The 10,666-nt window shown below is 39.2% G+C and overlaps 1 protein-coding gene across 1 annotated transcript in view; it reads right to left on the bottom strand.

The window, feature by feature from the left end:
• LOC145413368 (TGF-beta-activated kinase 1 and MAP3K7-binding protein 1-like) overlaps positions 1–10,462 on the bottom strand; it is a 32,189-nt gene extending 21,727 nt beyond the window's left edge. Inside the window, exons 1-3 of the mRNA XM_080283047.1 lie at positions 10,283–10,462; positions 7,350–7,464; positions 2,899–3,068 (exon numbers count right to left, since the gene is read on the bottom strand). Coding sequence (XP_080139173.1) covers positions 2,899–3,068; positions 7,350–7,446 — 267 coding nt within the window. The 5' untranslated portion in view covers positions 7,447–7,464; positions 10,283–10,462. The remainder of the gene's footprint in view (positions 1–2,898; positions 3,069–7,349; positions 7,465–10,282) is intronic.
• Between the last annotated feature and the right edge of the window lie 204 nt (positions 10,463–10,666).

The following is a 10,666-nucleotide window of genomic DNA, read 5'->3' on the forward strand; positions in this document are numbered from 1 at the left end:
AGAAAATAAAAGATAATAATAATGAATATAAACCACCATCAACAATAATCTGTGAATCAAATTTCCATGATCATATGAGGTGGATGGGGAGATCCAGGACAAGGGAAGCAGGATGGTCATCCACCATAAGATGTACTGGACTATGGTAGCTCATCTCATATGAGGTAATATGGGATTAGCAATTACAGTATTGTACTGTTTTTACAAATTAAAAAAAAAAACATGGGCTATATTTTGGGACCCCCCCCCCCAAAAGGACATACTGGTGCTATATAAATCCTAAATTGTGAAATCAAAGTCTGGTGGAGGGTTCATGAAAGATGCCATTTGGCTAAATGTTTTTGGACGGCTGTGCTGGCTATGTGTTTGTGTATATGATGGTGAAGTGCTGATGAGGCATTCTGTGTAGTTTCTGGAAGTTATTAATTCTTTTTGTTTCTTTGCTGGAGAGGGGAATGCATCAAAATGTTACACAGGTGAAACAGACCCTCTGCTGAAGCAATGAGTAGTGTACCTCTCATCCTCACAAGGTTCTTGATTGGGAGTACAGTAAAAATCCTCCAATCCTATCATCAATAATCCAAAAATCCCAATACTCCGAATTTGTCAAGGAGAAAATTTTTAAATTTTTCTGATCTTTTTCCAAATTTTTCTGGGCATTTTTTCAAAATTTTCTTGACTTTATCTACGGATTTATCTGGCTTGCACTTGCCCTTGGACTTGGATGTACCTGCCAGCAACTAATCAGCTATACTTCTATGCATTTCCAGTGAGTAAAACAATAAAACATATAAGTGTTTATTTAATGATCATGTATATATTTCCAATGTTATCAAAGGACCCTCCCAATTGTCCGAAAGACTCTTGGTCCCCTACGATTCGGATTACAGGATTTTTAATGCACTTTTGTTTCCTACTACAAATGGTCTACATTCATGACACTGTACAGCACTTCCTGTTGTTATTCTTAAAGCTTTGATTTGTATTTTTTAAATCTTTTTCATGCTTGTGACTACAGTATTTAAGTGAGGATACAACTTGAGCTGATACTGTTTGTATGCTGAGAAGGGCCACAACTGTATGTAAAATAAATCTAAGAAGTTTGAGATGTCTCTTCAATGGAAGTGATTGGAAAAAGGAAGATTTGTGGATGTGTCTGAGGTTTACATCTGCCTGGAGTGAACAGAGTGAGAGCCAATTTAGTCGGTGAGGCAGTCATCCTGTTTTGTGTGTAACTAAGTGTTTAGTAATTAAGTGTATTGATGGAGCTGGCCTGCTGCTTGTTGAGCTTTGAGGAGTTGTGATGCTACTGCTAGATCATCAGCATAGGAAAGAACTGTTACTGGAGTTTGGTAGGTCACTGAAGAAAGGTTGAAAAGTGAGGATGAGAGAATTGCACCTCATGGGATTTTGCTGGAGAGTATTCTGAGTTTGGGGCTTTGATTTTGGTTGCCTACCTATAGGAATTTGGCCAGCCATTGACTTCTATGTCAGTGCATAAGATTACACTAAATTTATCTGGATATGATATGGTGCTTAACTGAAACCTTTGTTTATACCTACTGCTGCTCTTGCTAAAACCATATAAGATGAGTTGGGTTATGTTAGGAAAGTGTGTGGTGACTGAGTGCTTGGGTTGAAATACATGTTGGGAATCAGATTGAGGAATGTTGGGGGTGAAAATCTTCAGGGTTTGTGTTTCCATGATTTGGAATGATGTGCAACATAGAGATATAGGTCTAAATGATGAACTATTGGATGGTTTGCCTAGCTTGAGCACCGGGGTGATTGCAGCTTTCTTCCAAATGTCAAGAATTTGGCTGCAAGTCACGGCAAAGCTGAAAATATCAGTGGGAGTATTTATGACTATGTAGCCAAGGTATCTGAAATGGATGTTTGTGATCTGTTCTGGTTCTAACTTTTTTTTTAGGTGGTTACTGCTTTGTCAACTGCTGAAAAACAGTTCTGGCTGAAAGTTTCTACTGCTTATTCTTTGTTTTGTGTGATTTTATGCCCAGTTTACCTTCTTGTATAAGTGAAGATTTTCATATTTCTAATTGGGTCTTCTCCGACTGTGTGTAATGTGAAAGTATGGAGGTGGTTGGATGAGAGTTCTGGTGAGGCTCTTTGAATGTTGAGTGTAAGGATACATATGGTGAGGCTGAGGAAGGAAGCTGTTATGTCTATGGAGGTTATGTTGGGGTGCAAGATAATAACGTGTGGGAGAAAAAAATGGGAAGGGGAGCACACATTGGTAAATTCTATACTGCAAATTCTTGCATGTTAAAGCTCATGTAAGTGAAGGTCCAATTGTGATAAAATATCCTAAACTAAACTTTTCCCCTCAGTTGCCAACAGGGAGCAATTACAAATTGTGCTAAAACAAATTTCCTATTCATCTATTTATCTATAGCCCAAAACTTTAATCATGTAAGGGGTGCTCTTAAACAAACTGGCACAAACAAAATTTTGCAGGGCTAAAACTCTTGCATATAATAAATCTACTGCAACTCCTTCCCATAAGCTGTGTACAGTATACATATATATATATATATATATATATATATATATATCTTACTTAAGAAAAAAAGTTCTTATACAATATTAAGATTAACTGCTATCTCTCAGGCTTCCATGACTCAATCTCAGCTGAATATAATAATCTGGCAATAGAAGGATGGAATGCTACAAATGGTCCGACCAAGAAAGGGTTTTTGGTGAAAGTTTTAACTACACTAGTCTTTTATACCGGTAATTCACTCAAAGGTGACTAAAACTGTCTCACATCTGCTGTAATAAAATTCTGTACCGAACTATATTTGTTTTGACTGTATGAGGTTTAATATCATTAACAATCTACATCAGCACCATACACAATCATTCTTCTCCAGCACTAACCTGAGAAGCAAAATAAGCAGCCTTTGCACCATCATGACCATCAAAGACCCCATAAAGATAGGTTCCATTTTCACGATCAAGACAGAAGTGTATACTACGGTCCTCATACTCATGCTCTGAGCAGGGTGTCCCATCTTCACGATACATCTGGTTGGCTGACATTCCCACACCTGGTGTATCCGCACAATATGGTAGAATCACACATTCTTGTAAATGGGAGCAGATTATAGGCTATGGATAAATGAATGTGTAAGAAAGTAAGGTACAGCCAATGAAGAAACATATGAACTGATACTAGATGAAAAAAGATATGTACGCAGAGCAAAGTCAAAAGTTGGAATGGTTCTACCCTACACATATTAAAGCCTTACTGTTTCAACTTGACATGATGGGTGAAAAGAGCTATGACAGATTGCACTTGATACTGTGATGATCAGTTCCCTTGCTTCTTTTTTTCCTTTTTGTGACAAATGAAGCAATGGCAGATGAATATGAACATAAGGTAGCAGAGGACTCATATGTCCGTGAATTGAATGAAATGAGCATAAGGTGGTGGAGGGCTCATATGTCAGAGAATTGGGAGCAAACAAATTAGGCAATCGTGAGGAACATATAAAAGAACCTTGTCAAATTGCGTCTGGTGTTGCAAGGGTATCAACTAGTGAGAAAGATTGGCAGCTTGGGGGGATGTAGAGGTTAAGAGAAAAAAGAAAAAAAAACTATATGACGTGGATGCACAAAAGTTCTAATGAAATAAGGGGGAAATACACAGAAGGTATGAGTTGTATGCACTTAGTAACCAAAGAAAAATAAGATCTGGCCATATAACACAAGAAATGCATGAAGAGTGTATTAAATAGAGAGAAGAAAAGGGAGAAATCAGAAAACTTAAAGCAAAATTTCTCAGGCCAACTTAGAAATTAAAGCTTTGTGTCACACAGTCAAAAAAAAAAAAAAAAATTGAGTTGTCAAGTGCAATGACAAAGGTTTTACTGAAGTCTCAAAAGGAGGATGACCACCTAAAGGGAATCTGAGATCACCAACAACACATCCCTGATACAGAACTCATACTAGCAGTTCACAAAGGTTATAGGAAGAAAGGTGCTTCAAAATCTTTCTATTGAGGAGAGGCTCAAATACTTGGGATATGTAAAAGATTAAAGCAAATGGGCAATAGCTAGAGAGCTGGGAACAATTTACCTTTTCTTGCGACAGGCAGAATGACAGTAACCTTCTAGTCACGAGTAAATGTGCAAATTGACAGACAAGGGCAAAAAGGTGTCAATCTTAAAGAACAGTTCTAGAGAACAACATAACAGATCCCATCAAGATGATATATACATCTTGTTACTACAGTCCAGTCACACAGAAAGTGTGTTCTAAGCTTTCTGTGATGAATAAATGAATTTCTATCTATCTATTGCCAGACGCCATAATCCCGTAAGGGGTGGCCATTTGACTTTGAGTTAGTTGTTTTATGGGGAGGGGCACTAACCCTCCACCAACCCACTTGTTGACACGTAGGGAGCACGTATGGTTTGGTTATATGGTTACCACCCAGCGTTGTAAATGGTTTCTTGGCTTACATGAAACCATATGGCTTGTCACTCAATGTAAAGCCACCTGTAAAGGAAAAAAAAGCAATAAGAAGTGACAGGAAAGATGGGAGAAACAGGAAGAGAGGAGGGCAGGCACAGAAAAAGAATGATAAAGGCTAAGGAAGAAGTAGGTAGCACTACATCAAGTGAGTGGATGATGGTCACCACCACCTACCTCAAAATTTATGGAATTAAATATTTCCATCCCACCCTCAAACTAAAAGTCCCCTTTGATCCTTCAACCCACTACATCACCCACAATAGCTATCTCCAATTATCAATATGCTACCAAACACCACTGCTAAATGCCTGAATGCCCATTCTATGCCTACAGCCAGATAAGGTAAAAATGTTCCCTCCTCATATTTCTCTCTCCTGGCCTCATACAGCCACCAATATCCCCCTATCACAACACTGTAACCACTGCCAGGCAACTTGTCCTGTCCTTTCACCCACCACCCAGAGAGTGGGAGGCCATAGACCTGAGGCCACGACTTCAGGGTGAGGACAGGGCTTAAGAGATAAGTGGCTTGATGGCAGGTAGAGTATCATACAGTTGCTTGTTGGCTAGTTTACAATGCATAAATGCAACAAATGATTTTTGGTGTCTAAATCAGATTATGACTCAAGAACACCAGGAAAATATGAGGGAAGCAAGGAAGGAAGGGCTGAGGAAGAGGTGCACAACAGCGCCTGGCATCACTCAAAACAGAAAGTCACAGTGGGACAAGTTTCTCACCTGTTCAATCATTAGCTATGGTTGACAGTTGAGTAGTATTGAGTTTTACTGTCTGATTTCTTGTTCTCATATGATTTCATGCATTCATTTTTTTCTAAGGTTCTCACAGTCATTAGCTGCGATCCAGATGTATTGCACTGTCAATAGAGCACATACTATGCAACTAGACTGTACTAAACCAGAGAAGTCGGAAAAGTCACCTAAAGAAGAACAGTTTAATTTCAAGCATGGGGATGGCAGAGGGATGATAAAATGATGGAAGAGTACCTGCATCATTCAGAGAAGAGTAAGGGGCAATGGTCTAAGCAGAGATCCTTTTTTTTATTTTATTTTTATTTATTTATTTTTTTCAGAAAGACTCTAGGAGTCAAAGGATCATGAGTGAAAGAGTTCACTACAAGACAAATAAAGATAGGGCATGTTATTCAGGGGTCAGTTGGTGCTGGTATCTTTTGAAGGCCACCTCACTTTTGTGGACAGTGTTAGAATATGCATGATTAAACCAAGGTTAATTATGTATTAATCTGATGGTACACATAAGGAATGTTTGCTTATTTCCCTGGGAGTATGGCACCAGTAATATGTATAGGACACTCAGATGGCTCTCTGCTTTGGAGGCAATAACCATTTCAAAGAAGGATTATTGTACAGAGTCCATAACTTCTTCACTGACAAGCAGTTAGCTATAATTTATAAGAGTCATGTGCGGTCTCAGCCTGAATGTTGCTCACCCTTGTGAAGTGGATGTGGAGAGGTTGCATTAAAACAACTAGACAAAATTCAAAACAAAGCTGCTGGAATTATTAATAACCCTGCTATCATAAAAAAACTACCTCCCCTACAAGTAAGAAGGAATGTTGCCTCCCTTGCATTATTTTACAGGTATTTTTATGGCAAATGCTCAGACGAAGTTGCATCCATTATGCCACCTCTCCATGCCTTCCCTCATGCTACAAGGGCATCTGGAAGAACTCATGGCTGGAACATCACTCAGCCATATTGCAGAACTTCTGCCTATCAGAATTCTTTCATTCCCTGAACTGCATCTCTCTGGAACTTGCTTCCCCAGAGTTGTTTCCCTCCAAACTTCAATCTACAGCAGTTCAAGTCCAACTGTTATAGACAATTTATGAATGGAGGACACCAGTAACCTGGTGTATGGATTATTTTTTTTAACTCATTTGTTTTCCTTCCTCTGTTCTGTTATAAAAAAAAAAAAAAAAAAAAATGTACTGTCTGAGAGCTTTCCACCGAATGGTCAAGTAATACCACTGACATTTCTTCTTGGGAGGATTCACAGGCCTTATAGAAGCAAAAGAAGAGGCTGTAGATGTAAAATTGTGATCACAGCAGCCTAAAGGAGAAAAAAAAAACTGAAAGGATATAAAGAATGATTAGTTGTATGAAAGAGGTAGCTCGGGTACGTTTGTCCTTGCCCTAAGGTGGCCAGTCAAAGAGTAGGAAGCTGTATGTGCTGCTCTAGGTCATTCAGGAGGGAAAAGACATAGGTTTGTTCATCTGGCAGTTCAGTGAAAGGAGAGAGGAGTCAAAGATGGTGAACACTGAATCTCAACGGGAGGAGATTACTGAGATACGAGGAATGGAGAGAATGTTTTGAATAGTCAGTACAGTTAGGGAAGATGTAAACAGAACAGATATATTTAGGCAGAGACTGAAAGGACTGCCAATGTTAGGAACACAGAGAATTCAAAGATTCAATATCATGAATATATGTGCACATGAGGCCATGTGTACATACCCGGTATATGGAACAGCCATCTTTGGCCTGAACATCAGTTTAAAGCAGGAGGATACAGAGAAAAGCACGTTGCTGACAGTTCTTACTTTCTGGATCTTAACTCACCCTATTCTTAGGTAAGAAAATAGTTTCAGGATAATAATGACAATGATGATGAAATTTGTCAAAAATAAAGTTCATGTATCCACAGCGTATTCAAGTGTTGGCCTAATAAATGTTGTAGTTACTGATAATTGTAGTACTGATCATGTCCTCATCTATATACTTAATTATTACCTTCATACTGGGCAGAAGTATACAGTGAGTAAGATGATCATGTATGTACTATATTCATTGCTGTACCAAGATGCATTACCTGACAGCTTGCAGATGGGAAGGCCATCAGTCCAGGTGTCATTGTTTCGGATGCCAGTCATCCCTAATGAGGCGGGCTTGATGGCTTGTGAGGGCATGCTCTTTCACACAAACACCTGCATATATCAACACACATTATAATACGCAGGGTAATCAACACCAATACAATTAGCATACTCAATACTGTATTACTGTATACCGATATAGGCAGTCCTCACTAGAGGTCAAACATGTGTTTGTTAAAAAATACAGTTTCACAACCTTTTACATACAGCTGGTACTGTTGCTGTTGTTGAGTAACCTTAGTCTGTCTGGCTGAGCAGACCCAACACCCGCAAGCAAGCAATCGTCCCTGCAGGGTTGTCCTATGCACAGAGCTGATGCTCCCCTGCAGTAGACAGCACCTCACCACAGCAAGACATAGGGAAGAGTGTGGAGGTTTGGTACCTGGATGGATGCCACATTTGCATCTCTTCACCCAGCTAAAAGGAGCATCATAGTGAGCTCCACATCACCCCATTATTTAGTTACATGGTTACCGTACTACCCAGCAATGTACGTGGTTTCCTGGGTTAGCTACAAGAAAATATTAGGCTTGTCATGTAGTGAAGTGCCACCTGAAGTGGAGACAGCACTACATCAAGTGAGTGTATGATGGTCACCACCACCTACCACTAACTAGTACTGTAGCTACCGGTATATTGGGATAAACTGGCAAATCAGCTTTATAGATAAATGGAATTTTTACAGGTACAGTAATTTTCTCATTACTAAGGACTTACACCAAAAAGTGTAAAAAATGGCAGTTTAAAACTAGACAACTTACCCTCCGTACTGTAGACCTCGCTACAATGAACCTCAATACTAAAGATTTTAGATTTAATGAACACCTCAGAGCAAACCAGACTTTCATTTGCTATACTGAACAATGGTCATTAAATGGAGAGCATCACCCTGCCCTTCTGAACATCTCTGAGCCCACAAAACTGTATTTCGGCTATACCAAACAATAGTCATTAAATGGGGAGCATTATGCAGACCTTCTGAACTAGAAATTAGGCTATCAACATCATATTTACTAGGTAGTAATAGCAGATTACAGCAATACTGAACTAGTCATGAAGAAATGCCATGACAAGGATGTGAAAGAAGCTGCAAAAAAGGGCAAAATTATGGGCCAAATTACAGTAGTGTAAAATAGGTATAGTTTTGGCCAAATAGTGTAAAAGAGGTACCCAGAATATATGGCTTTAATTTTTAATACAAGAATATGATATTGTACTCATTAGTTTCAAACATGTGCTTGAATTCCCACTTGAGGGGTGGGGGGACACCTGAATTTAACAAACTTTAGCCTTTACCGTACCAGACCTGGCTTCACCTCAGTTAGTCTGTCTTGGTGAGGGTCTACTGTATACCGGTATTTTATTAAAGGCCTCATACTAGGTAGATGGTGGTCACAAAACTGAAGGATGATCTAAACTGCAACAGAGAGTAATACCGGCATGTGAAACTTGTGATTTATTAAACTGACAACTCAATAGCATCATAAAAACTCTCACAACACCATTTACACTATACCATCACATCAGTCCGAATGGCACCTCATCGTGTCTAGGCTAAGTATAAACAGTGCTCTATCAGTACTAGTGCCCATGTGGTGACAAGTTTAATCAGATGTGCTGGTTCCTTGAAAGCAGTGATAAGAAACATGGAAGTGAGCATGGAATTGAAAAAGTTACTGCATGACAGTATTGTGATACCAACTCTAAAGTATGGAAGTGAAGCTTGGACATTGTTGGAGGGACACAAATCAAGAGTGAGAGCAGTGGAAATGAGTTATCTGAGAGGAGCATGTGGAGTCACATGGAGAGACAGACTGACAAATGAGGATGTGAAGGAGAGTTGTGGTGTGGATGTGGATGTGATAGGAAGCGTTAGGAGAAACACACTGAGGTGGTTTGGCCATGTGGAGAGGATGGAGAGTGAGAGACTGATGTGGAGAGTGTATGTGAGTGAGGTGGAGGGGGAAAGATGGAGGGGGAGGCCAAGGATGAGATGGAGTGATGGAGTAGAGAGGTATATGAGAGAGGGGGTGTGAACTGGGAGCAGGGCAGTGAAATGGCGGGGGACAGGGCAACATGGAGGCAATTTGTTCGTGGCCGCCCTGTATGGGATTAAGGGGTCTGGCAATAGACAGATAGATAGATTGAAAGAAATCTTGCATGAAACATTTATTTACCTCCCAGAAATTATCAGAATAATATAACAAACTATCAGGAAGTAGAAGAACTGATTTGGTAAGGTACTTTTACTACCTCAAATAAAGCATATGTTTACCCTTCAGTCAAAAACACTCTCTCATTCCTCTCAAAATTTTCCATGCATGCTTCCACCTAACCTTCTCTAACCAAATTTATCCTAACAATCTGTTTTATGCTAACCTAACCAACCCTATCCCAATACCTATCACTCATCTAATCATGGCCTACTGGCTTTGTTTCCTCATGGATCCTCTTCAAATTCAATAAGACACTTCTGTACACCTCTATAGAGTATATGAATCAATTCAAAGCTAGGTAATTATTTTCTTTATTTATTTAGAATGTGGTCCACATCTCCTTCAACAAAGTATACCAGTAAAAAATATATATATATATACGGTAACAGGAGACTGACCTCTCCAAGGATTTCATCTGTTCTTACCAGTACTCAATAGTCTATGCCTTAAAATTACACCTGCTGGTAATTATTACAAACATAACCACGTTGCTACTGTAGTGAATAATCTCTTATCATAAATGATGAAAACTATTACTGCTGTATGACTCTCTGGATACATAAAGACCATTACCAGTAATAATAATTACTTGCTGACAATTTTTCAAAAATTTTCAAATCAAGTTACTTCACCTGATTCTCTGGGTAACCTACCTGAATCCCAACTTGCATTCGTTTCGGGGAACTGAAGGGTATTATCTTACACAATTCTTCTACACTTGGTTGCTCTATTTTCAAGAGCCTTCGTTTCACATTTCCCATTCTATTCGGTGCATCCTGGTTGTATGAGTTCTTATCCTCATCAATGGTAGTTTAAAATCTTTTATATAGTGTGACCTACTAGCGCTGCACTAATACAGGTGTGCTGTCCTCCCTGTGGAACCAAGGTAATCACAAACCTTCACAAGTTCACAGCCACTCTACTATCATCAGCCTACTGTTGTTTCAGTCGTACTAACAACTGCCCGGGACTAATGGGTATTTCACTGATTTAAAAAAAAAAAAAAATTGCTGTCTATCTACTTTGTATATTATTAA

This window comes from Coenobita brevimanus, chromosome 96, assembly GCF_032717465.1.
Source record: "Coenobita brevimanus isolate Jiangsu-jjx chromosome 96, ASM3271746v2, whole genome shotgun sequence".
Taxonomy (NCBI): Eukaryota; Metazoa; Arthropoda; class Malacostraca; order Decapoda; family Coenobitidae; genus Coenobita; species Coenobita brevimanus.